The sequence below is a fragment of the Drosophila innubila genome (assembly GCF_004354385.1).
Source record: "Drosophila innubila isolate TH190305 chromosome 3R unlocalized genomic scaffold, UK_Dinn_1.0 2_E_3R, whole genome shotgun sequence".
NCBI classification, from domain to species: domain Eukaryota; kingdom Metazoa; phylum Arthropoda; class Insecta; order Diptera; family Drosophilidae; genus Drosophila; species Drosophila innubila.
Window position 1 is genome coordinate 7,538,191 of NW_022995380.1, and position 27,340 is coordinate 7,565,530.

Below are 27,340 nucleotides of genomic sequence, written 5' to 3' on the forward strand. Positions count from 1 at the left end.
TTATGATTTCTTGATCGTAAGTGACACAAACATATTTTCTATCTATTTATCCGTTTTGTTTATTTGTTTTTTTCTGCTCCTTTATGATCAGTTAAACATACCTTCTTAAGATTATACTTTTTACATTTTCTTCACTACACAAACAAAATTGTTTTTAAATTCTCTTTGATTTGCTGCAAACTTTAAGGAAATTAAAAAAAAAAAACGACAATATCAATCCCCAGCTAATTCCATTGACTGAAATTCATCATCAATCAGTGCGTGCACTTTTTGTTTATTTTTATGTTTTTTATTTTTATAGTCCCACCGATGACAAAAGCCAATACGAATTCAAATAATATAAGAAAAAGTGGGAAACTTATGATTAAAAATAGAAACAAACAGCCATTTGGGACCATTTTAAAGAGCGCAACTTTGAGATCAATTAAAGAGAAGATGATTGCGATTGCTCTAAAGAAAATTCCAAATCAAAACTCTCTCGTTTTCTTTTTGTTTGCCGGCGGTGTTGCTTTTGTTTTCAGTCTCGACGCGTCTTATATGTGAAACGGTTGCGCGTTGCCAGAAAATAATTTCGTGATTTATTTTATATATTATTTATACAAGTTTTGCGAGAAGGAAATTTGCTTCGCGCCAAAAAATATATTTTGTGTTTCCCTACAAGCTCAATGCAATTTTGTTGGTTGACAAACGCAGCGAGTGCGGTATATTGGCCCTTTAGCACCCTTTCAACCCCTGCCAGAGTCACACACACACACTCACGCGCACACACAGGCATTGCAACGACACACGCATGAGGAAATTTGCTGCTCAAAGGGGGAATTGCATTTGGAATTGAATAACAAACGCTGTTGGCCTTCCCAACGGTGTCCATTTTGTTAGTGTTTCCCCATCCGTTTCCGCTTGATTTATTGTACACTTTTCCTTGCAAAAAAACGAAGGGAATTTAAGTTTTATTTATTGCAACTATTTTTTTTTATTTTGTTGCAGGAACGTCGAGACGATTTACAGGTCATTGTCGGTGCCATCGGGAAGAATCATCAAATGCCAAAGGTTACGCCCGTCATGATGAACGAAATCGAAAAGGTTCGAAAAAAACGCACACTTGTTGTCATTTATTTTAGTTTACTAAGACTCCCTTTTTTTTCCTCTACATTTCATTTCAGACTAAAAACAATTTGATTGCTCATGCCGATTCGATTGAGCTCTCATTGACCGAACTGAAAAATGGCACTAAAATTGGCAAAGGCAACGGATCAGGCGGCGGCACTCGACAGGGTAAGTGCATTTTCCACATTTTCTTCTTTCACTTCTCTTTGTAATAATTTTTCAAATTACTTTGACGCTGATTTCCATTGTGCCCATAGCTTAGGTCAATGGCTTAAAGTTTTCTGCTTGAACAATTGTAAATGGTTTGAAATATTATCGACCTGTTGTTTTAGGCTGTTAGAATCCGTAGCTTTGTCAAATTTGTATTAGTAAATACTTTCTTTTAAAAGCTTTGAAGACTTTTCATTCGATTTTCTGTCCACATTTAGAAGGGTAAATAATGTTGATACCCAAACGGTTTTGCTAAATAAATAAACCCGTTTTAAAATCTATAAAGTAAAAGGAAGTAAAAGAATAAAATAAAGCTTAAGTTTATAAATTGAGACGTTGCTTATTCGCTTTGAATCTTAAATAGAAATGATATAAATATTTACTATAGTGTGGAATTTTGAATATATTTATAAATTATAATTTTAGTTTTCAATCGAATCGTACATGCAGTTTCAACTTAAAAATTTGCAACCCGTTTTATAACCATTTTAAAATATGCATCTCTTTTAATGCGGCTCATTAAAATACACAGTTTATTAGCAATCAAATTATTTGTAGGAATCAATATTACAGCTTTGTAATTTAAGTATGCCAACAATTTTAAAATTTCCAATTTTCGTCGAGTTGATTGCCGCCTGCAAAAAGTCGCAAATAAGCACGAACATTAATTTATTTTTATTTTTTGTTTTCGTTTTCGGTTTCGGTTTTTGTTATTGTTTTTATACATACATATTCTTTTTGACTTTTGAAGTTTTCAATTTCAATTTTTGTGCAGCCGGCAACATTTTGTTGTATTTTACGGCATTTGTTTGGGAGAGGAGCTGTTGCTGTTGCACTTCTAGCTGCTTTTCTCTCGTTTCCTCTTCTCTTTTGTTTTTTTTTATGTTGTCGGTAAATATTTATGCCATATTCAGTTTGGTTATGTTAAGGGCTCCTCATCGAACGGGGTGCCAAATGGGTCATGTCAATAGCACTTTTGACATTTTATATACATATTTTTGGTGTTTGCTTACGGGTTTATTTTATGGAACTAGCGACAGATACAAATATGTTTTGTGGCTAGCCATGGAGCAATTATTGCAGCGTTTTTAATTGCAGTTAAGGTTCCTAGACTTGTCAAATATATAAAATTAAATTTATATAAAATTTTTCCGAACCATAATCGATTTTCCACATTATGCTCCCCTTCCCAATAATAATAATACAAATAAAGTATTGTGAGCTTAATCTTTATTTTTCGGAATTGCATTTTCATCTGAATTTATATCTGCATGGCCATTCGAAAAATAGCGAAAGTAACTTCTAATGGAATCTGATCACATTCTAGAATGTTACATTAGCTATTCTTTGGATGACTTGATTGTTACTCGACTGATCTTTTTGTTTGCTGATCTGTTTGATTCCTTGCTTGAAATTGATGCAGGGTCTATGAACGCAGCTTTATTGCTAATGCGACTGCTAATACTGTCTATGGATAAACACTTGTGTGGCATTCTTGTACCGACATCCGTGATCGTATTGTGGGGAGCCTTGGAGATATCCTGTTTTCGAATAAACATTTCAATTTCCTCTTTGGCCTTATCGGTTTGGACGGCTAGGGAATTGCGTAGAATTGTTGGTTCCTTTGACAACGGCCAATCACACAACTTTTTACCATTCTTGGCAATTGTGAACTCTCCCATATGGAATTGTCGTCGGCGTTCTTCAAAACTTAGTCCAGAATTTCTTTTTATGCTAAAACTGTCGCAACTTTGACTATCAAAGCTCGAAGATTCTCCGAAACAAGTCGTTCGTGATATGATACTGGGCACTGGACTAATAAGAACCACCTTTTTTTCCCTTATAAGTGGACGCATGAGATCCTCAGATTTTATTTCGGTCAGTCGTCTTATTAGATTTTTCGGATTTAATACGACACGCTTCTTCGGGTGGGGTGTACCAAGTGCAACAGCGTGATTTAAGACCGAACTTCTGTTTGACTGATTGCTTTTCCTTTGGGACCTCGATTGTGAGGAAATAATGGTTATCGACTGTCTTTCTTCGTTAAGACTTTTCATCAGTAACTTTGGATCGACGGCTTTGCCCTTTTTCGGATGTGGAGTTCCCCTTAATAATCGTTCAGGAGTATGTCTGATCCTACTGATTTCAATATGCACAGCGGGAGGGTAATTTCTTTTACGTCCTTCGTCTTGCTCGTCCGCTAAGACCGTTGCTAGACTTGCTCCACTTTCACGTTGGTAACTAAGACGTTGCCGTAACAAATCTGCGTCGACACTTTGATTTTCTCTTGGGTACGGCGTCGTACTCCTATCTTTGAATACCCGCATCAAGCCATACTCGCGGTTAGACACAGTCAACGGTTCGACTGGTTGAAATTTTAATTTTCGAGACTTTTTCAATGTGCTTGCCATTATAAACAACTAATTTCGTGTTTTTCTTGTATTTTTTGTATTTTGTATTTTTTTTATTTTTAGTTCTTTTTAATGTTTAATATTAATAATATTTAAATAAGTGCGCAACGTTGTGTTCGTAACAGTTTTCAACTTGAATATAACTGAATTTTTACGTTGTGGCTGTAGCTCTGCTTGCAACGCCTACTTTGCACTGCTTGAATACATTGATTCAAATAAAAGCTGATTGCTATGAGATATGTTGCAGTGTTCCTTGAGGAAATAAGGGGGCTGTACAAAAATGTTGGAGCCACAAATGCAACACGAAAATAAAATGTGTATTTTCTCCTTTCGTATAGAACTTATGAGAAATAAAAATTAACTGAAACGATTTCGATAAAAGATGTCTTCGTTTAATTTCACTTAACTCGGCATTAAAGTTTGATTTAAAATTTGTATAAAAAAGTATTCAACTTTAATTTTCGAACTTCGCTGAGTTATACCTGCTAAAGTATAATATAATAAAAGCTATATTTTTGCCTATACAAACTACGTTTATATTTGGTTGTTTGGTACATTCAATTCTTTAACAGCTCTTGCCTCTTTAAACTTGAATGACTTTAAATAGAAGTTGTGTGAGTAATCTTGATAGTATTGGTTACTGCACAGTGCGACATTACATAGCCATGCTTCTGAATATATTCTTGTATTTCGTTTATAGCCTTCTTATCATTTTGAGCAATTTCACTTTCAAGACAAACCGAATTTTGCTTTGAAACTGGCATCACATGATTGTTCATCTTATTGCCATTTTTTGCTATGGTAAATTCAGCTGCATTAAACAATCTTCGACGTTCCACAAAACTTAAATTTTGAGTTTTCGATGACCCGGGAAATGGGGAGGTTACTTGAAGTTCACTGACTGAGGCTCTCCAGGAGTCTTGTGATGTGATTGTTGTCATGGAAATTGATTTTTTGGGATCGATTAATATGACCTTCTTGCGATCTTTTCTTTTGCTAGAGTTCTTGGCTAGGTCCAGATCCAATTCATTTCTTTTTAATATTGACGATGGTGTTCTGGTCAATCCACCTTCATAACTGTTCTTTATTATCGAAAGTCTTTCCCTCTTGGCCATGTAGTCTTTCACGAGTAATTGTGGATCAATTGCAAGACCCTTTGTTGGATGTGGTGTACCAATTAACGTATGATCAGGTGGCAACCTTTGAAGTCTCTGCACCGTTCTCTTGTCGAAACGAATACTGGAACTATAATTTAGATTTCCTTCGCTTGATTCCACTGACATGGTATTTTGACAAGTGTTGTCCACTCGCAACGTATATCGTGGATGTGGAGTCGATGCTTCAATTGCGGATATTCGCATTAGGCCATAGTCTCGATTTACGGTGCTCGGCTTCTCCGTATGTGTATATGCAATCTTACTATTCGAAACTGTTCGTGTTCTGAATGAAGAAGGAATTGGCTGTGGTGACGTCATTCCGAATGAAAAAAAAAGAAACGTTGGTTTTTATTGGGAATTGTTTATGTTGTGTGTTTCTGGTGTAGTTTGTTTGAGAATCTGTTTTGGAATCAAATTTATCAGCCAAAACTTTTGATCGATTTTGAACACTGTTTTCAATGACTTCTAAGTTATTAAAAATCTGCTAAAAAAAATCGAAAAGAGAACGCTTTAAACTGCTCTGCATTTTACAGGATAAAAGAATTACCCGTTACTTATTACTTTAACAAAAATAAGTACAGAAAAAAAGGATTCCTTAGACCAGGTAAATTTCAGTTTACTAGGCCTTTAATCATATTTATTTTTATTATTTTTATTTGCTTCAGTTAAAGTAATAATTCGCCAATCGATTAGTAGCTTGAAAATACGCCGACTGAAATTTATATAAATTGCAAATATGTCGAGAAGCAGAGGCATCACTGTGACAATGAGCTTGCATACAAAAAATAGTGATAAGGTATTCAAGTAATTTTGAATACATGTTCGCTATTTATCGAATGCCCGCTATTATGCATCGAATACCTCCTACACTGGTGCCTTGGCAGTGGAACCAGATTTCCTCTTTTTATTTAATGCTTCTGTAGGCTCCACACTTTGGGCTGAAGCCCTTTTCGAGGGAAGACTGCGCTTGCTTAATTGTGAGGAGAAGCGTCGCAGATTTGTCAGTGTACCAGTTGGGGCCATTATAAAGCCTTGACTCTTTATATACAAATCAATTTCTGCCTGAGCTCGCTCAGCCTCTTTATCGTTAGGATCCCCAATGTAAACAGCTTTCGATGTAATTGGCATCATATTGTCGCTCATTTTCCTTCCATTTTTGGCGATGGTAAATTCTCCCTCGTGGAAAATACGCCGACGTTCGTTGAAACTCAAAAGCTCTAAATGATTACAACTATCGGAGGATGAAGACGATGAAGCGGAATTAGTAACTATAATTTTAGGTGGAATTAGAGTGACTTTTTTTTTTGCAACTTTTGTCCCAGTCTCTTTACGAGTTTCTTTGGTTTTCTTGATTGTCGGAATTTTCTTTGTATATGTTGAGGACCGGACCGAGCCGAATTTACTAGGGTACGAAGATATTGAAGGCACTACCGTAAGATTTGAGAAGTGGGTTCTTGCTGCCCAAGGTGAGGGGTCGTTAGCCTTAAAACCTCTCATGAGACGTGGAGTGAGGAGTACCTTTGGATCCAAATTGGTAATTTTAGCAGGATGTGGAGTTTCAACTAAACGCATTTTTTTATGCGATCTCCGACTTGTATCTGATTTGAAGTGAATTCCAGAATCAATTTCCATTTCCGACTCTATTTGTTTTGCTTGTAAGTTTTTCTCCTGTTCCTCCTCAAGTCGCTCCTTTAGAGTGTCCATATTAACACCGGTAATTACCCGGGGATGTGGAGTACCAGATGCGGCCGTTACCCGCATTAGGCCATAGTCCCGCTCTGCGATATTTACCGTATTATTTTCTGCAAATTTAAGCGAACTTCGAAACAGTTTGGGTACACTGCGCAATTTCATGGCCGTTTTCTTTGGCGATATTGCGGCCATGGTGATATAATGCACTTCTAAGTAATAGCTCTTGGATTGTGTTATTTGCGGTCAGTTTTCTTCTGTTGTAATCTGTATATTTTGTGTGTTGTGTTTTATTTGTTAACCTGTTTGGTAGTGTCTTCTTTTTTAAATTCAACGTTTTCGTTTGACACTGCTTGCAGGGCTTACTTGGCACTGCTTGATTGTCGTTAAGTGTGCAAATCGAAAGCCGAATGATATGTTACTAACGATACACTGCAAACTTTTAACTTATCTTTCGTTGTCGTCAACTGCTGTCAGAAACTGCAGAGAACATTTTAAAACCGAACGTTGAACGGTAAGAAAGTAAAACGATTAGTATGATAAAAACCTAAAGTTGTTTATAAATAATAATAGTTATGCTAAAAATACATATAAGCAAAGGGTTTTCATTATTATTAAAGTGTAAAGAGTCTTGTATGGCATACCCATACATTTTATTCCGTGTAAGATTTGAAATATTTAAATTACAAACAAATTACACATAAAATCTGTTAATAAAGAATATAGATAAGTTTCAACATCAAACACAATTTTATGAATATATTTATGTTTAGGATGTTAAGGAACTTTATACATTAAACACAAATTTCTTGCCTACTCCTAATATGATAATTTGAACAGTAATTCATTCTCGAAGAATGCAAATATTAGTCAGTACCAAACACAATTTTTTTTTGCTATGAATTTGAAATAATATGATATTTGGAAATAAGTCTTTTTATAAACTATTTACAAAATCCTGTTTCTTTAGAGAGCATTCACTTCTCATAGTTGCAATCATTGATTCTTGAACTGGACACGTTCATGTTCTTATCAGGCTTCCTATTCCTTTAGCAATTTCCACACGTTTCACCTAATTTTTTTCCTACCCTTCGTACTTTTTCTACCACTTTGCACCTGCGTCAAAAGGAGTGATCTTAGAATCGAAAATTTGTGACTGTACCACTGGGGGCTATTATTAAGCCTTGACTCTTTATATACAAATCAATTTCTGCCTGAGCCTGATTAGCCTCATTATCGATATGATCTCCAATGTAAATAGGTTTCAATGAAATTGGCATCACATTGTCGCTCATTTTCCTTCCATTTTTAGCGATGGTAAACTCTCCCTCGTGGAAAATGCGCCGGCGCTCATTAAAACTCATAAGTTCTATTTGATTACAACTCTCCGGGGAAGAAAGTGAGGCGTAATTAGGATCTGTGAATCCAGGTGGAATAAGAGTGACTTTTTTTTTGGTAGCTTTTGTTCCAGTCTCTTTCGTTTTCTTGATTTTCGGACAATACTTAGGAAATGTAGAGGAGGGGTACGGGGATAGGCTTGGTAAATGGTCACTAGCCTTAAGAACACTCGGCAAACGAGGAACGAGTGTCTGCGGATCCAAATTGGTGCCCTTAAGAGGATGTGGAGTTTCAATTAAACGCATTTTTTTATGCGATCTTCGTTCTGAATCCGATTTGAAACGAATTCCAGAGCTCATATTTTTTTCCCTCTCTTCTTTTATCAAGTTTTTCTCCTGTTCCTCCTCAAGTCGTTCCTTCAGGGTGTCCATGTTGACACCCGTAGCTACCCGGGGATGTGGAGTACCAGATGCGGCCGTTACACGCATTAGGCCATAGTCCCGATCTGCAATATTTACCGTATTATTATCTGCGAATTTAAGCGTAGTGCGAAAAAGTCCGGGTAGTTTTGGTAATTTCATTGCCGTTTTCTTTTGCGTTATGGCCGCCATTGTGATATAATACACTTCTAAGTTGTATCTCTTGGATTGTGTTATTTGCGATCAGTTTAATTCTGTTAAAATCAGTATATTTTGTGTGTTATATTTGTAAATCTGTTTTGACATTGCCTTTTAACAATTCGTTTTCATGACACTGCTTGCAGTGCCTGCTTGACACTGCTTGATTGCTGCTCTGTTTACAAATTAGAAGCCAAATGCTATATAACTAACGACACTTTGAAAGCTTTAAAACGCTTTCATTGTGGGAAGAGCTTTCGGCTTTTGGTCAAACAGCTGTTAAGAACTGCGGAAACATTTCAAAACAAATCGTTCAACGGTAAGGAAGTAAAACAATAAATTTGATAGCAAACTAAAAACGTTTTTAAATGTAATAAAAAGAAATATATATTTTGTGCAATAATTAATGACAAATTATTAAAGTGTTAAACTACTTGAATGCCAATAAATTTACTATTGTGTAACAGTAAATATATGTAAATTTATTAAAAATTACTTAAATAAATATCAAGAACCAAAAAAAGTATGTTAATAAATAAATAATATTTATTAAAATGAAAAGAATAAAATTGTTATATCAATCACAAGTATTATATTATTAATAAATTTATTGATAATTTGAACTGTGATTTACTCTGCATAAATGGAGTAATAAGACATTATAAAATCAAATTTTTGTCAGTGGATTTAAACAAAAATAAATAAGCAAACAAGTCTGTGTAAACTAAAAACTAATCCTGTGTACTTAAAGAGCAATCACTTCTTGTATTTGTAATCATTGATTCTTGAACTCAACACGTTCATGTCCTCATAAACATAAAAGTAGAAGAACAACACAGGAGGAAGAAGAAGCTGCGCCGAGTGACATTGAGAAGAAAGAACGCGACGGGAGAGAAATGACACGCTTTCCCAGCGTTTTTAATGAATTATGACATTTTTCTTGCGCGACCAATGCTAGCTTTACCAGGCTCCCACTTCCTTTGGCAATTTCAACGTGTTTCACTTATTTTTTTTTCCTGGCCTTCTTTTTTTTGTTTTTAATGATTTTCTACCATTTTGCACCTGCCAGAAGAGACCCGAGTGGCGCACAAAAGACAATAATGGGAAGGGCACAATACATGCGTCAAAATGAGTGAAAAGATATTTTGCACTTAACGTGTTTTTCCTCTCCAGCTACTTCACTGTGTGCAGGTGTGTGTGAGTGTGTGTGTGTCTTGGGCTTGTTACATGGGTTTCTTTTTCATATGTTTGCTTAACAGCCTCTTATGGGCTGTGACTCTCATGAAATTCATTCTAAATGCATACAGACATGTGGCATTCATTCATTCACTCAACATAGACGTGTCTAGGAATGGGCCTGCCTCAAAACCTCTGTCTCCCCCTCTCACCGACCGAAATCCCTTGACGCAAAAAATGAAGGGAGACTCTAATCCGGCGTGGAAAACAAAAACAAAAACAAATTTGCGACTGGACACAAACACATAACATATACATATGTCTATATATTTATTGCATATATCTATTTAGTTTGCTATTGGGTTTGTTTTCAGGGCTTATGTGCAACTTAAGCCTTCCCCTAAAAAACTTTCATAAATTTTTGCACTACTTTCTTAAGCTTACGAGAGTCTCGTTCGCCCAAGACAACTTTGCTTTCAGTTTTTTTTTTGCGTTAAGTATTTCAAGTGTCTCCCTTTCTGGTCTTCCTTTTGCTTTAAAATATTTGCTAGCATTTTAGTGGTCTTCAATTGAAAACTGACATTTTAGGCCGTTTGTGAATAAAAAATAAGTCAAATAAAAATATCAAAAATAATATTATTATGTGCACTGTTGAGTGTCGAGCGCCTTAAAGCAGGCAACGAGCCGAGTCAAAGCCCTTGACAAGTGACCCGCATCTTCGAAATTGATGCACAGTGTCCAAAATGTATTCTAAAGAGAGAACAAGCGTGACTATTTGAGTATTAAATCAATGGTAGTTAACTAAAGTCTCTCAAATAATAGAAATACATTCTAAATAATATGAAAAGGAACATGACGTTAATAAAGTTTTAAAAACTTCTATTAATGATAATAATGATAATGAAAATAAATTCCAAAATTCAACTATAGACAGTATTCATACTTTCTAACTCATTTTTTTGAATACTGTAGAAGTTATTATTATTATTATTATATTTAAATTTCTCTAATTACAAATGGAACTGTTTAGTTCATCTAATTTTTTGACCTGTATTCAACTCTTTTGAAACTGATTGCAACTATTTTTATGAACAATTTATACCAATGTGCGAGCACGGACGCATCATTGTCCAATAAAGCCACTCGAAAGTTTGCTTCATTGAAATAGTTTTTCATTTACTCCACGCTTTTTGTGCGCTACTCGACAGTCATTTTTGAAAATACCAACTGAGTCGAGTAGACAAGAGGCAGCTCTCAGTTCAACATAAAAGTGAATCCTACAAATGTGGCACACTTGAACCACGAGGTGGGCGCGGGTGGCAACTGACCACAATTGGATGGGCTTGGAAACCGCAACAGCTGCGGCTGTTGTTGAGGTTGAATCGTCATCTACCGGCCAAGAATCAGAGGCATCTAATTATCATCGTTCACTTTTAACCGAACATTTCGTTGGTCATTTTCAATTTTCAGATTACAACAACGAACCGAGTGGAAGCGGCGCTTTGGCCAGCAGCTTCGATAAGTCCGTACTGCACATTTCCGACTGGTTAACTTGGGAACAAAACATGATCAAGATACAGAGTGTACCCGTGGACGATGTGGAAGCCGTTCGCTTGGCCATCGAAAAGCAGGAGGTACATAGCTGAAAGAACCAAAGTGCCACCGAGTGGTCAACTTGACAAGCGCCCTTTAAATGCATTTTTCCATTACAGAAAGTTTTGCGTGAATTGAAAATGAAAAAGCCGCAACTAAATGAACTGGTCCATACGGCGGAAGTGCTTAAAGGTGATATCAAGCGACAACAACTCCAGGAGAAAGGTAAGCAGTTTTAATTGATGTATATATGCATATCAACTAAGTAGTTGTAATAGCTAAACATTTCTATAAAAGATTTAATAAATACTTGAAATTTTTCAAAATAAGTGGAAGTTTCACCTTGAATGCTTATGAAAGATATAAAACCAAAGAGTGTAGGAAATCTATTGAAACTTTTTTGTTAATTTGACCGTCATTATCATTTGTATGATTTGTTGTGATTTTTGATATTATTTAAAACAATACATTTTTAATAGGACAAAATTAAAGCTAATGGGACAATTACTATAAGCTTGATAAATTTTAATAATTAATACTTCCCAAGAAGGAAAGTCGGGTCAATGCATTTGTGTGATCAGCTTCCGATCAATTATTATCTTCTTTACAAAGAAAGAGATATAATTGTGTGACGCTTCTATAACATATATTCATTAAGAAAAAATCTACCCCCATTTGTGGGAAAGAGGCAGTTAAACTTTAAAAGTCAAGACAGAAATAAGGGCTTTCGAAATTAGACCTTTAAACTGAAATTCCCTACGCACTTGAATTCGAATTGGTTCATCAAACAAATTTGCCAATTTAATGGCACTTGGTAATTTCATTAGGCCATTTAGCTGCTGCCTGATTTCAACCGTCTGCTAAATGCCATTATGAATTGCATGCCTTGATTGCGATTCCACCAATGTATGTAGCAGTGCACTGTCCAGAAACATTTGCCATTTCCCTTAACGATTTGCGAGCAAACAAATTTCCGCTTTGCCAGACTGAAACACACACACTCAGGGGAGAAATACACACATGTTGAGAGATATGCATTGAAAACAGAAACAGAAACAGATACAGCGACTAGTTCCATTTAAAACTGCCAACTCAGTCTTGCCACTTGGCTGGCTTACTGGCCCAAGCTTCTGGTGTTAGCCAACAGTGTGACGGAGGAAGGGCGAGAGGCGCACAAGGAGCAGGAGTAAATGTGCTGCTGCTGCAAACATTTACATAACGAGGCCGTGAACCTGCTGACACGAAGTCGCTGTGCGTGGTGCTGTCTTTTGGCCAGCTCCAGTAAGAAAAGACAAACAAGAGTCATTATTAGTGTCATAGGCGACCAATTGAATACTCTCTTAATGCTAAAAACTAATTAAATTAAAAAATATTGCTAAAAACTCAGGTCGTAAACGGGTATCTTTTGATATGAATTTTATAAAAAAAATAAAACAAAAAAAAAAAAATGCTACAATATTATTTTTGCCAAAGCAAATTATTTTATTTTTATTATTCGACTTTTTCTAAATAAAGATAAAAAAAAAAGTAAATCTTAAAGGTATGAAATTTACGTCAAAATGGGAGCAGTTGCAATTCTAATAAACAAGTAAAGTAATAAACGAAACCAACCGAAAATCCCAAATCTCCTTACACTTTTGAGAGATTTTCGAATAGTTAACTTTATTAATTGATTCTTCTCCAAGGGAGACTTACAATACAATGTGGCACCCCTGAATACTAGATTTACTTTAAGAGTATTCAAAGGCGACAAAGTCAACGCTGCCAACTGACAATAAAAGACAATGGTAAAGTTCAAAACAAATACAAATAAAATACACTCCAAACACACTCACACACTTTTACATACACACACACAGGGTGTCTGTCTTGTTTTCAACTTGAGAATGCATAAAATGCCAAAACACACCAAATCCAATCAGAAAGTGTGTGTTGACTTTTTTTTTACTTCTTCCGTCTATGGTGAATATGGTGCACAACACAGTTTGACAGTCATGACAGCCAAAATAAAGAGAGAAAAAGAGAGCTTGGAGAACTCATAGCATACCTCGAGGCGCATGCTCTGAAAAATTATGCGAATAAGTAAATTCTTGATAGTATTATTTGTGTTTTTCTTTCTTTTTTCTGCCTACATTTGTTGTTGCAATTCGTGCTCTTTGCAGCATTTTAATGTGACAGCAACAACAACGCACACATTTATGCAAGTTGACATTTAATTGACAAGCGGCAAGGAGTGCGGGACATTTTTATGCTTCATGCTGTTTGTTGCAGTTGTTTGTGTTGTTGTTGTTGCTTGTGTGTGAAGCTTACTCAGTTTTGTATTTGTTGGCTGTGGGGGAATTGGCCAGCACATTATTTTTGTTGTTGTTGTTGTTGCTGTGCATTGTTGCTTGCTGTACTTGCATGTTGTTGCAGATTATTATGATGTTTGGTTTGTCATAAACATTTGTAACTTGTCCTGCTCGCGCTCGTCCACCGACCACGTACAACATACATGCAACATAAGCATCGTCTGGCTATGCCACCGGGTGTACGGTCATACTTGTGCTTACATGCCACATGGCACAAGCTTCTGGGGAATCGACTTTGTTGTATTACCCCGGGTGCATTACACATGCCACAGCAGAGTCAAGAAACGAGATTCCTTTGTGTATACCCTGTGATAAGGTGATGAATGAAAAGTGTAATATGGATAGCTTAGACTCTATAGAGTATACATATATAAATGGTTTCTATTTCTACTCCTTAAGCACTATATTAAGTTTGTTTTTGTTTTTAACATAACATATAAAAACATCCAATTATTTAAAATTAATTAATGATTAAATCAGAATTTTTCGATTGTAAATAATGTACACTTACTATATTCTATAAAAATGTTTTTAAAGTTTTCTATTTTTCTAGTTTTTGCTAAGATATTTTGATTTGTTTTTGGATCTTCTAGCTCAGATTACATGGTAACTTTCAGTGGTCATCATTTGATTTTGTTAATTTTACTGGTCTTTTTTCAAGATTCTTATGGTCGCATAGTTCAGATTGCGAGGTATCTGTGATAAAACTTTTGATAAAACCATTATTTTTTTTCAACTTGCAATTGTTTACTTTAAATTAGGTGATTATTGAATTAACGACATTTTATTTATATTAATTTTTTTTTTTTGGAAGAAACAAATTAAAAGTTTTTATTTTTATTCATTTTTTTTTTTGGAAGAAACAACTTAAAATTGCCTCTTTTTATAATTAACGTTATGCACAGTGGGCTTAAAACGTTTTGGTAAATGGTGTCAAATTGTAACCCGAATTGGGTAAACGGCCAATTAGTAAAAGCCATAATGGGCGACCCTTTAAACAATCTGTTGGGCGGGGTCACTTGATATCAGAACTGTCCCTAGCCATTTCCCCTGTAACTGCCCCCTCTGTCTGTCTACACTTTTGCTTATCGGAGAGTAAACGAATTGCACACAAAATCAATTAATTACGCATTTTGTAAGCTGACGCTTAATTAAACCATTATTTATTATCTCATATGGCTCGTTGGCGTGCCATTAGAAGGAGCGGCCAGGCAAAAAGTTTTGCCAACCCCTTCAACTTCGACCCCGTTGCAGAGCCAACTTTTGCCCCAACTGTTGGCCTGTAGTTCTGTTATCATAAATAAAATGCCTACAAAGCAAAGTAAAAGCAAAATGGGGCAATGTGTGTGTGGCATGCTCGTAAATCTGTCTTTGACATGCAATTTTAGTGCAACGGCTGTTGCTGCACCAACAACAAACACAACCACAACAACAGCTAAAGCAATAGCAATAACAACAACAACAGCCAGAACCACAACAACAATGCCAAAGCGTATTCATTGTAAGGACAACGCACTCGGTAGCCAAGTACATTCTATGGCAGCGTCCTCAGCATGTGGTAACGAAGGCAAGAAGTGGCAAGAACCAGCTACCAAATTGCCTCTAATTGCCGTCTTTCTCTCTTGGTGCCGACTTCAAAAACTGCAGACACCCTTCATTGGTGCCCAGTTTTTCGCCCACTTCACGCCATTACATGCTTTAATAGGCCTATCCTCCCAGTACTCTCCAGTGCTCCCCCTTTCCCCTGACTGTCACCCTCCACTGGATGACTGTCTGTCTGGTTTTTCAAGAACTTTTTCCCATTTGAATACTCTTGTCGGATGGTAAGGTTACTATTGTCATATATCCTGATCAATTGTATGAATAATAAAAATATATGATTTTCAAAATAAACTATATTTAAACACTAAATTTATAAGTTAAATACAGTATAGTTCGCTCAATTGCCTCCATTTTATATTGACAAAAACTAGAGTTGAATAACATAAGGACATATATTTTATATATAACATACAATCAATGATAATTGACGATAATTTCAGCATTTTATGTGTTAAAGATTGTTGTGCCTAAATAGCACATTTTCGATTTGGAAAGGGTATTTAAAATATTTTGAACATATTTCGTAAAGCATGTGATATTAAAGGAAAGTGGAATATTAAATACGCTTTTTCAAATTCAACTTAATATTAGAAATTAAAATCATTTAATAATTTGTTAACAAATCAAGGTTTGAATGATTAAAGTAGGGCATTAAAATTGTTTTTTGGTCCATTTCACTTTTATTTAACTGACTGACGGATTTTTGTACGTTAAATGTATATAAATCACTGTGTAATTGTAAAGTATTAACAAATTTATATTAAATATATTTAAATTATTAAAAGTTTCTCAAATGTAATTTATTTAATTTAGAAAGAGGTATTTGAAGAGTATTCAGATTTCGTTATTTCTATGCTTTTGTTGTTGTTTTTAATTACTTAAAAGTGTAGTCTCCATGGCTGCTTAACCTCAGACCTTTGCCTTCGGGGGCAATTGGGTTTTGGCCTGGGCTTTGTTGTTGGCTTTGGCTTTAGCTTTAGCTTTGTCGTCGTCGTCGTTGGCATTATGAAACTCGAGAGCACTTTGAACGCTCAATGTTCCTGCCAAGAAATTAAAAGCAGCATTAAATTAAATAATTGTCATCGCTGTCAGGCGTTTAGTCGCCAAGTTACGACCATTTGCCAGAGAATAGTTTCCCAAGAAAAAAGAGAAAGACGGAGAGGTTTGTAAAAAATGTTGGTAAATATTACAGGTTCTGGCATTTGAGCCATTTTGTTGCCAGACTCAGAGCTTAGGCATTTCCTATGTGTGGTTGTCGTTGCACCCAACGGAACTTTGTCACATACCCGAAGGATAGAATTCTCGTTTCGCCTTTTAACTCGCTACAGGGGAAAGTTTTTTCCTGCTGTTGTTGTTTTTCACTCCTCTGCTGGGATGATGATGGGATGACACTCACACTCATTACGCAAATTGTCTTGGGTTAAACTGTACGTGCTTGTCATGTGTGAGTGCGGATTTGTTATGCTATGTCCTGGTCCTAGTCAGAGTCAGTGTCCTGCATCCACAGTGCGTCACAATGACAACTGGAATATGCTCGAGAGTGAATTTTAATTAAATTCATTAAAGTGTGCTCGCTTTTTTGAATATGCTAACGAAGTCTTCTGTCAAACGCTGGAATACCTAGCTGGAATTTAGTGAAGGGTATGCAGTAGTGTAAAACACAGAAGTAGGCATCTTTGACACTGTATCACTCTGCCTGTCCATCCATTTATTTATACATAATCAGCTCTATTTTTATTTTAACTTATATGCACAAATCTATCAAAAAAATATATATATACATAAATCTAACTATACCTCTGTTTTTCTTTGTATCTATCCATCATCTATTTATCTATCTTCATATCAATCGAGAAGCTTCTCATATCTACCAGTGTTTGTAAGTTTGTCTGTCTATTATTTAAAATATCTTGATGTCAGTTTCTAAATGAGCAAATTCTATAGAATTTCTGCATACTCTGCTTTTATCAAGTTGACTTCATGTTTAGTAAATTTGTTTTGGTTTTAATGTTGACTTTTTGTCAGTCTATCTTTTTCAACGACTTCATCTAAGTAACTGTCTGTTGGAACTTCGAAATGGGTAGTAAAAAAAACCTACTGTAAGTTGAAAAATAATTGTCTGCATAAAACTATTCAAAATGGAATAAAATTATTTATATGAATAAAACCTCGTAGATATTTACTATACGCGTGTAATAGAACCATTCTTATTAACGTATATTTGCTGTATGTTTTCACACTTACCTTAATATGGGCTTCCACCATTTTCCCACTACAACCGGTGCAGACGAAACAAATTCGAAACGAGTCCCCATGTAATTACCACCACTCCTCCCCCAAGTGATAGAAGAGGGAGCTAAAGCAAATATCTACTATGCTATGAAAACAGAACATAATATAACCCATACACAAACACATGCACATTTTCACATACACAAGGAAACGCACTCAAATAAACAGAACACACAGAAATTCCGTCAATGGCCCCGGCACGCTTCTGGAGTGTGTTGCAACCCTGTGCAAAGCTGATGGTTACAAAAATGAAAAATAAAAATAATACTGAATAAAGACAAGAACGAAAGGTTATCTTTGGAATGTCGAAGATTTGATACTCTTCACTTTTCGATCGATTGTTACTATTTTAACTATATCATGTTTATGGCTCAAATTGATATAGGTTGTATAAGACAATTCCCAGTAGACAATCAGTCTAGTTAATGAAGATATCTCAAGAAATAATTATGATTCTTATACATAAGTTTGATTTTTGGTTAAACGAATGATCGTTCCTATGTCAGATTTATGTTATAGGGATCCGATCCGAATGCAAAACTTTCATTAATACACTGATAAAAAAAATTTTCTAAAATCAAGATTTTGGTCTCAGAACTAAGATTTTTGGTCTAAGAAATGCGTCGAGAACATAAAATTCTTGAATTAAGAGAACACATCTTGATTTTAAGAACATTTTAAATAAGACCAAGTTCTTATTTTAAGAATAAATGTTCTTAAAATTAAAATAAAAAAATAAAATAAATGAAAATATTTTTTTTTTATATTTATATTTTTTTTTATTTGATTTATTTATATTTTATTCTGTTTTAGTAATTTTATAAATGTTATTTTAATTTGTTACGAGGGGGATTCGAACCGCCGCCTACTGCTTCACAACTGAAGCGGCCTCTCTAACCAGAGCGCCATGGTGCCATCATTTGTTTGATACGAAATAGTACCTATTTATACTTTCCTTACAATTTAAGATTTTTATTCTTATATTAAGATTTTAAGATTTTTTAGATTAATAATCTTAGTTTTAGTAATTTGGTTTTAAAATAATCTTATTTTAAGAACAAAATATTTAAGATGAATGTTCTTGATTTTAGAACTTGGTCTTTTTTTTCAGTATACGTTACATATTTTGTTGATAAACTGTATTATACTACACTCTGCTAGGGTATAGAAATGGGAGAAAAAAGTTTCTTATCAGTTGTCAAGGTTTGCGACAGGCAGCAGAGGCAGAGACAGAGGCTGACACACGCACAACATGTGGCAGGAAGGTTGCTGGCCCCAGAATGGGCTGAATTCCGGCTGCTCCTCCGGCTATAGAGCAAGCTCATGCGCATGACATTCCCAAAAGCAAAACAAAACTGACGGAATGCCGGCTAAAGAGTGCGCTTAAAGAGAGTTTTATTTATATAGAGAGATAGAGAGAAAGAGAGAAAAAGAAAGAGAACTTTGCCAGGTGGGTGGTTGATTATTTGTCAAATTGAATGTTGTTTTTCTTTCGTGGCAGTCGAGTTGTAATTATGTTGGGGTTGCTTTGCGCGTACGGTTATCGCCTTTGTTTACCCTATTTTGTGTTGGGGGTTGCTCAGTGGAGCACGTGGCGAGGGGTGGCAGGTGGGAGGTGGAAGAGCCGAAGAAGAGCGTAGCGAAAGCGTAGTAAAAACAGTTCCGTGTTGAAAAACGTTGTGTGTGCTCTTTGTGTTCTGCGGACTTTGACAGCAGTCAGCCCAGGACATTCGTGGGCGAACGGTTGTGAATCTGAAATCGACTCGTCGTCTTTTTATTTTATCCTTACTGTGCCGCCTGCCTTCCGACTGAGTCCGTGCGACGCGTGAAAATTTTATGCTCAACAAAACTGTAAATTTACAAAATGTCGCAGAAAAGCGATGAAAATTAAGCCAAAATAATTGCAGTCAATTAGCAGGGCATTAGAAACGAGACGTGTGTGTGTGTGTGTGTATGTTTGAATGTTTAGTGTGTGCGTGTGTGTATCTTACAAGTGTTTGTGTGTGTGTGTGTGTGTGTGTGTGTGTGTGGCATGTGCTGTGTGTAAAGGCGGCTTTTAAGTGCCAGCTAAAGTCAAGCCACAAAATGGCATTTAAAGTTTTTGTCTGCCATGGATTATTGCCCAGCCCTTGTTCCCCCCCTCACACACTCACACTCACTCTCTCTTTCTATCTCTATCTCTCTCCATGTCTATGCCGGTGGCGCTCTTGTATTGTTAGTTTTTGTTGTTGTTGCTGTTGTTGTTGTTACCGCCGCTACTTTTGTAAATCAATAAACTTTTGAGGGTGGCAAAAGCCGCAAATTGTTGTTGTCGTTGAAGGAAATGTTGCAAAGCGCATGGAAATAAAATTGCAGCAACAAATAAAGCACACAAAAATAAATATGAATAGACAGAATGAAATTAAATCATTTGTGTCTGGCATTAAAAACAGATGAAAATTAATGATATACAAATATCACATTGCTGCAGAATGCAACAGACTATTAAAAATCATATAACCATTTGCAGTGCTGATAAAAACTAATGGAATATGTGCAAGACAATAGAAAATGATGACAGACATAAATGAATAAATGCGAATAACAAGTGAATATAAGTAATATTTACAATTATAAATCAGAATTAATGAAAGAGAAAAAGAATTAAGAGATAATAAATTGCAGTATATTTAGCAGAAAAACTTTACATAGTTCAGCATTTAATGCAAGAAATTATAAATAATTTAAATTGAATTGAATTTTCTGAAATGGCAAACGCACTAAATTGAAGAATTTATGCAATTATAAACAAATATTTTTAAATCTAATGACGAGCCTTAACTTTCGTTTTAAGTTAACTTTATTATATATTTTTTCTAAAGTGATTAAGCATTTCAAAGAAATATTTTTAAATATTTATCTTATTATTTAGGTAGATGTGATTTAATATAACTTAATATTATGTTGTTTTCCAATCAGTATTTAAAAAAGTTAACAATCTTATACACGTACAATCTTCTTTTACTTATTGAGTAAATTGTCATAAAATTAAAAATAGGTAAATTTTAATATATTTTTTGAAGAAACCTCGTTAAAAGTAATATTCAGAATCGTCTTAACAACCTTACCTAATTTACAAAAATCAAAGAAAATTATATATAATATCAGCATAGCAAATTAGTTAAGATATTTGTAGAACATGTGGAAATTCTATTATAATCATGACAATGATAAGAAATGTCCAGAGCGACGGACCAAATAATTTACATATAAATATTCAATAAAACAAACCAGAAACCAACAATAGAGACGCATAAATAAAGTGGGCGTCGTTGTTGTTGCTGTTGCTGCCGCTCTCATCATAGGGAAATAAATGTCTTTCAATAAATTACATGAGTGCGCAGTGGCAACAACAACAACAACAGCAGCAGCTGAGAAAAAATTATGTAGCATAATTTGAGGGATGAGTGTGTGTGCGATTTTGCGTGTGTTTCTGTGCGTCGTGAATGGCAATTCATTGGAGACCGTACAAAAACAGCAACGCCAGCGAAAATAAACTGAGAACAAAAATGTTGGCGCTCACTCAAAAGGCAACAGCAACAATCACAACAACATCGACAACAACAACCAGAACAACGAATACAACCACATAAAAAAACAGCACAAACAACTTGAATGAAACACGGTCGAAATACACACTCCAGTTATTTGACTTGATTGCATTCTTTTAGGCGGAAACAGTATTTCATTTATATATATGTATATGTATATTTATAAATACGACGACGTAAATTGTCCGCAAAACAGCGCAAACGTGTTGTGTATGAAAATAGTTTTCAAGTTTTTTTTTTTTACTGTTTTCCCATTTTCCCCTAAGCTGAGAGAACATATCTCAACCCGCCGTTATTTTATTCAATAAAGTTTTGATTGTCTTAAAAGTTTCAGCAAATTGTTGCATACTTGTTTATGGTGATTTCTTGTGCGCCAAATTGTTTACGCTCGAAATTAGATAAATATCTTAATGTTTTTCACACTGTTTTACCAACACTGATATTATTATTAAGCTTAGTCTTGGGTTGGAAAATTCCTCGTTGGGTAAACATGATTAATGATTGCCTTTAACAAAGCTAAAAACAATGTATACACTATTGTGCTGTTGAAATATGACTCACATTGTTAAGGTCATTCAGGTTAATTTTTCCTTTTAAGCACAATATAATTCAGTTTGAAAAATTCCATCACATAAACTCTATTGGCCACACACATGTATAAATATGTATGAAGCAATTAGACATTGACTTTTTATTGAGTATAATGAATATATACTATTATATTTCTTTTTTTTATCATCTACCGACTTTTCGACAGATTGTTGTGCATTATTAGTCAAATTAAATATATTAACCTACAGGCAATACATTTTTTTTATTTGTATATTTCATATGTCAGGACTTAAGCAATGTTTCTAAAATGCAGCTTAACTTCTCTAAAAGTTTGTATCAGGTGTCGGTTTACTAGAAAATTAAGATATCTGTACAATAAGGTTGACTAAAGTTGAAATTGGCTGTAAATTAATTGTAAATTACTTCAAATTATAAAAGCCAAATTCAACTCAGGTTAAGTAAGTGATAGATAATCTAAGGAACTTCTTTGAAATATGACTTATAAGATACAAAATAATCATTTATACAAATAATATTCAAATTTTACCTAATTTATCAGTATTGAGATTCAACTACAACTTTAGCCAAACAGATTTTTGGCTTATCATTAAAGTCGCATTTAACTTAAGTTACGGTTTAACGTTTTTAAAACCGTCCAGTAATTAATGTAGCAAGAGAGGGAACCAAAGCAGGAAAAGGATCATCATTAGTACACTTTGTTGGCCTCAACACATGATTTAAAAAAAACTATTAAACAAAGTCAAGCAGTTTACGAGACAGCAAATAAAACAGAAATCCAAAACAACAGTCAGTGGCATTGCTGCAATTTGTGGCAGAACAATACCAAAGATGGTGGCTGAGGGGAAAGCGGCTGGGAAATGGGGAAAACAGTCAGGGAGACAAGAAGAAAGACAGCTAAACAATAAAAATACAGTAAGCGAAATGGCCGAAAGCGTCGACATTGTTGTTTGTTGTATGAGATGCATTTAAAGGTGTGCCAGAAGTTAAATGCACCTGCCACGAGCCATTTTCTCGGCATTTTAATGTCATGCCACTGACTCGTGGACGGCACAATAAAAGCGCACATGAAATAACAACAACAATGCGAAATTTGTCTGTTGCTTCATGTTGCAGGTGCTAAAAGCAAAAGCAAATGGTAAAGTTGCTCTGCTTCTTCTTCTTCGTGGCGCTGCGTAAAAGCTTGCTGCATACATTTAGGCGTCTCGTTGTTCGCTGAACAATCAACTGTGCCTGTCTGTGCATTCATCTGTATTTATAAACTACAGTACAGTAGTCAGCGACTACAAAGTGCAAACAGGTTTTCGTTTACTAAAAAACGATTAAATAATTTTAGTAATTTATATTAATATTCTTTTTTAATAGAGTTTACTGTATTTATTTAAAACATTTCAAATTATAATTTGTTAACAACATCAGTTGACAGGCACAAATTAGAAGCATTTGACTATTTGGTAATTCGAATTTGAATCTGTCTTATTTCCATAACAATTGAATATAAAAATGTTGCAAAGAATATATATGTTTTATATAAAAATATGTTACCTATTTTTTAAAGCTCCCATTTAATGGGTATGCATTGCATTCAAAATTTAAATCAGCTCTAGAGAATTCGTTCCAGTTTGTTAGTTTCGACAGTAGAAGAACGATTTTTGTAGCATTCACATAATACGAATTTTTTGTATAAAAATAAGCTGCAGATTAAATGAATGTTTTAATAAAATATTATTATTTCGAAGATATTATTTTCCCAAAAAGCTTTAAGAATGCGTGCATTTGATGCAATAACTACTGTCCTTTATAGTCCGTTTGTATTTGTTATATTTAAAAAGAATATATTGCTCCTTAAATAATAATAATAATATAGTGATTAAATTAACATGTTGAAGGAGCTTAAATAATTGTGCTTTATAAGCAATAGCTACTGTGTTTCGAAGCAAGCAGCAAAGCAAAACAGCGCCAAAAACTATGCAACATTTTTTTTTTGAGAGGGTCGACAAAACGCCGCCTTTAATTTGACAGCCGGCGCAGAGAATGCCAAGAAGTGTGGTGAAAAAGCCTGCGAAATGAGAGAGATAGAGACAGAGAGAGAGAGCAGGACAGGAAAAGAGAGAGACAGTAAGAGAGATTGAGAGTGCAAATGGGTGTAGACAAAGAGAGAAATGCTCTTAGAACTGAATGCTCTTTGTTTTGTTAACTATTTGTGTGTGCTTTGTTTGTGCTTCTGTGTGTGTGTGAGTGTGTGTTTGCCTGTGGCCTGCAACTGTGTTGAGTTTCCGGCACGTTGTATAAACAAACCCAGACCAGGCACCGCCATTGTTGTTGTGGTTGTTGCTGTTGCATACTCTTCTGTTTACCATTTACCATTTACAATTTTATCAATTGCCAATGTCAACAACTAGGCGCATTTTCAACCGAGCCGCGATATGACGTAGGGGAATGAGAATGACGCACATCAAGTGAAATTGTAGCCGTAAATTGCGGAATTCCCTTCTCCTCCCAAAATACCAATATTCTAAATCAACTGCAATCAAAACGCACAACGTCACGCACAAATAAAAAATAAAAAAAACAACAAGACTCAACAATGACTGCCAAACCGCCGCCTCCAGTGCCGCCCACAGCGCCTCTTCCCCCCGACGAGCAGACGCCCAAGTTGGCGCCACAAATACCACGACTCAACTCGGAGTTGGCCGCCCAAGCAGCGCTCCGGGCACAGCAGCTGCTAAGGAAACAAAGCTCACAGGATCAGATGCAAACGCTGCCAATGGCAGGCAAATCCCTGCCCCCTCCGCTGCCGCCACAGAGTCGCCCGGTGCCGGCGATTCCTGCGCGTGGCTCCAGCGAGCGAACGGCACCGCCCGAAATTCCCCCCAAGCGCCATAGTCTGAAGAGCATGGGTGATGGACAGACGATGGTGGTGGTGCCGGGATTACCACCGCCATTGCGACAACCACCGCCGCTGCCCAAGAAGCCCGCCTCGGCGCAGAGCTCGGCGCACAGTTCGGCACAGAATTCGCCGCTGGCAGGTCTCAAGTTCAGAGAGAAGCCACCGCCGCCGCCAGAGAAGCACTCGACACTCTCCGCGGAGGCAATGGCCGCCAGACGTTGCTCGAATCCGTTTGAGATGCCGCCACCGCCACCGCCACTTGTGCTGCAATCTGCGGTGGCCGCGCTCAGCGAGCAGAGTTCCAAGAATGCGGTGGCCAATTGTAATCCCAATCCCGTTCCCTCCCCGGCACCCACAAGATCCAGCGAGGCCAAGAAACTAAATCAAAAGCCGTCAGCAGTTTCTGCAGTTTCGCCCACGGATGAGTTTGGCTCGGAGGATGCGTTGCGGGGCATTGAGAGCGGATTACGCAATATGGAGCGTGCCATGCAGGAGCAGATGAATCTACGTAGCCTGGAGGCGGCTGTGCAGAATAATTTTGACTTGAGCTTCAAGGCAAGCTTAGCTGCTGGAGGTGGACGTCATTTGGGCAGCTCCGTGAATCTCCGGACGGCAAACTATGAGCGCAACTTGTCGCTGGATGAAAGTCGCGCGGGGGATTCCCGACAATCGCTGGAGGAGCTGAAGCAACTGCGGGCGCAGGCGCAACAACAATCGCTGCACAATTCGTCATCCTCATCGGTGTCATCCGCTTCGGCATCTCAAGTGGAGCAGTCCATGCGTTCCACCATTGAACATCATATGCGTTCCTTGGATCGGAATCTCCCCCTGGAACTGCAGTACAGTCGCCATCGCATGCATAATAATCTCTCGGCCGCGGGACATCATCAGGTGGCGTCTCAAGCGGCAGCGGCAGCAGCAGCAGCAGCTGGACAATCCCAGCAGCAGCAGCAGCAGCAACAGTCGCCACAGCCGCCGATGCCACTGAGCAGCGAGTTCCGTGAACAGATTCGTCAGCAACTCTTGGGCAACATTCCGCCTCAGGTGGTCCACAATATGGGACAATTGCCGGGCTCGGCGGCAGCTGCTGCTCTGCTCCAGCATCAGGCTCAGTCGCGGGCAGCTGCGGCCGCTGCCGCTCAAGCAGCAGCTCAAGTCGCTGCCGGCGCCGGCGTCGCTGTGGGCGTCGGTGTGGGCGTCGCAGCTGGCGGCTTGTCCCGCGAGGAGTTGCGCATGCGTCGTCGTTCCTCCCACGACGAGACGCAAATGTCGCAGACCGCCGCTGGTGGCATGCAGGGTAAGCAGAAAGTGGCAGAAATATATATCAACGATATATATAATACAAAAAAGATTCAAGCAACTGAGAGAATTGAACTCCCTTGGGTGGAAAATTTATCTCTTGTGTGTGCGAAAATTGCATCATATTTCGAAAGCTCAACTTAAGATGCTGAAAATAAATATAATAGCAAACCTTCTTAATAAGTATGTTGATTTTTTGAGATAAACATGATTTATTATTTTTTTTATTAATTTTAAGATTATCAAAATTTGTTGAATATCTTTCATTTTAAATTTTTTATTAATATTTAGTTCGATTGAGCTGAAAGAAAGACTTGTAAATGAATCAAATATTTATTATTTAATTAAGGTGAATGCACATTTAAATTTGGGAAATCAGAGTCAGTTTCCCATAATTTGTTTTCATTTGAAAATTTAATCATTTATCAGTTTCACAATAAACTGATAGTATTACTGACTTGTCGATATTAACAATCAGTTAAAAAATGAGTGTCGAGTCCAGTTGTATAAAATTGAGTGTTTCATCAATTAAAATAAAATTTCATTTGAACTATTAATAAAGCTGTTCTAATTTTTACATTTTATTCAATTGATTACTATAGCCTCAGCAACGCTCTTAATTGTTTATAAAATCATTATTATTATTGTTTATTTCCCCATTTTTGCTAGAATTGAAACAGTTCTCGTTAGCACCGCACTGTTCAGCCGACTTAGACTATATACGTTGCTTTCTCAAAGGTAACAACCAGACAATTTGTGTACCAAACTGCTAACCAAGTTTTGTGTGTGACAGTTAACAGAACCCCAACCAAAATATGTGCCAAATTGGGGCCTGACTAATACCGTAATAAAGCAGACAAAAAATCCTTACACTATCAAAAAAAAAAAAAATAAATAAAACTTGAGCACAAAGCTAACGCAGTTTTTTGTACTAATGAAATTGCATGGCGAACTTTTTTTTTGGTATAACTCCAGATTTGAGGACAGTTCCGTTGGTTTTCCCCGCTAATTTATGTTGCCTCATTATATAATTATATAATATTGTTTGTTAACTTTTGTTAGAATAACCATTAAATAAGTACTTATCTCTGACTCACAACTAACAAAACCAAACTCCTTATTGACTTCATTTTCCATTTTCCACTTTACAGTGACCCGACTGAGAGAGCATTGGGATGAGACGTCGCAGTGTGTGTTGCAACGTGCGGCACAGTTAAAGAGCATGCTGAGCGACTCACAGCGGTGGGTTAACTATAGTCATGCCTACTTTAGTGGGTCAATCTAATTAATCTTGTTTAATTCCCCATTGACAGGTTTGAGGCCAAACGTTTGGAGTTGGAAAAATGGTTGGCGAGGATGGAACAGCGTGCTGAGCGAATGGGCACGGTGGCCACCACAGCCGACATACTCGAGGCACAACAGAAGGAACAGAAGGTGAATATATTCTC

General features: G+C 36.5%; 2 protein-coding genes across 14 annotated transcripts in view; one reads left to right on the forward strand and one right to left on the reverse strand.

The window, feature by feature from the left end:
* LOC117791057 (dystrophin) overlaps nt 1-27,340 on the forward strand; it is a 159,994-nt gene that overhangs the window by 26,543 nt on the left and 106,111 nt on the right. For 8 of the 13 annotated variants that reach the window (XM_034630687.1, XM_034630702.1, XM_034630694.1 and 5 more), the window contains 7 exons: nt 988-1,083; nt 1,164-1,275; nt 11,176-11,339; nt 11,418-11,523; nt 26,562-26,630; nt 27,044-27,134; nt 27,206-27,326. In XM_034630687.1, the coding sequence (XP_034486578.1) occupies nt 988-1,083; nt 1,164-1,275; nt 11,176-11,339; nt 11,418-11,523; nt 26,562-26,630; nt 27,044-27,134; nt 27,206-27,326 (759 nt within the window). Of the gene's footprint in view, nt 1-987; nt 1,084-1,163; nt 1,276-11,175; nt 11,340-11,417; nt 11,524-15,708; nt 15,712-17,820; nt 18,084-24,056; nt 25,891-26,561; nt 26,631-27,043; nt 27,135-27,205; nt 27,327-27,340 lie in introns of those variants that run through there. The other 5 variants (XM_034630689.1, XM_034630696.1, XM_034630695.1 and 2 more) reach the window with 3 other exon arrangements.
* Nucleotides 5,477-6,812, reverse strand: LOC117791067. Its single transcript, XM_034630715.1, has one exon. The coding sequence runs from the start codon at nt 6,767-6,769 to the stop codon at nt 5,750-5,752; it is 1,020 nt and encodes a 339-aa protein (XP_034486606.1). The 5' UTR covers nt 6,770-6,812; the 3' UTR covers nt 5,477-5,749.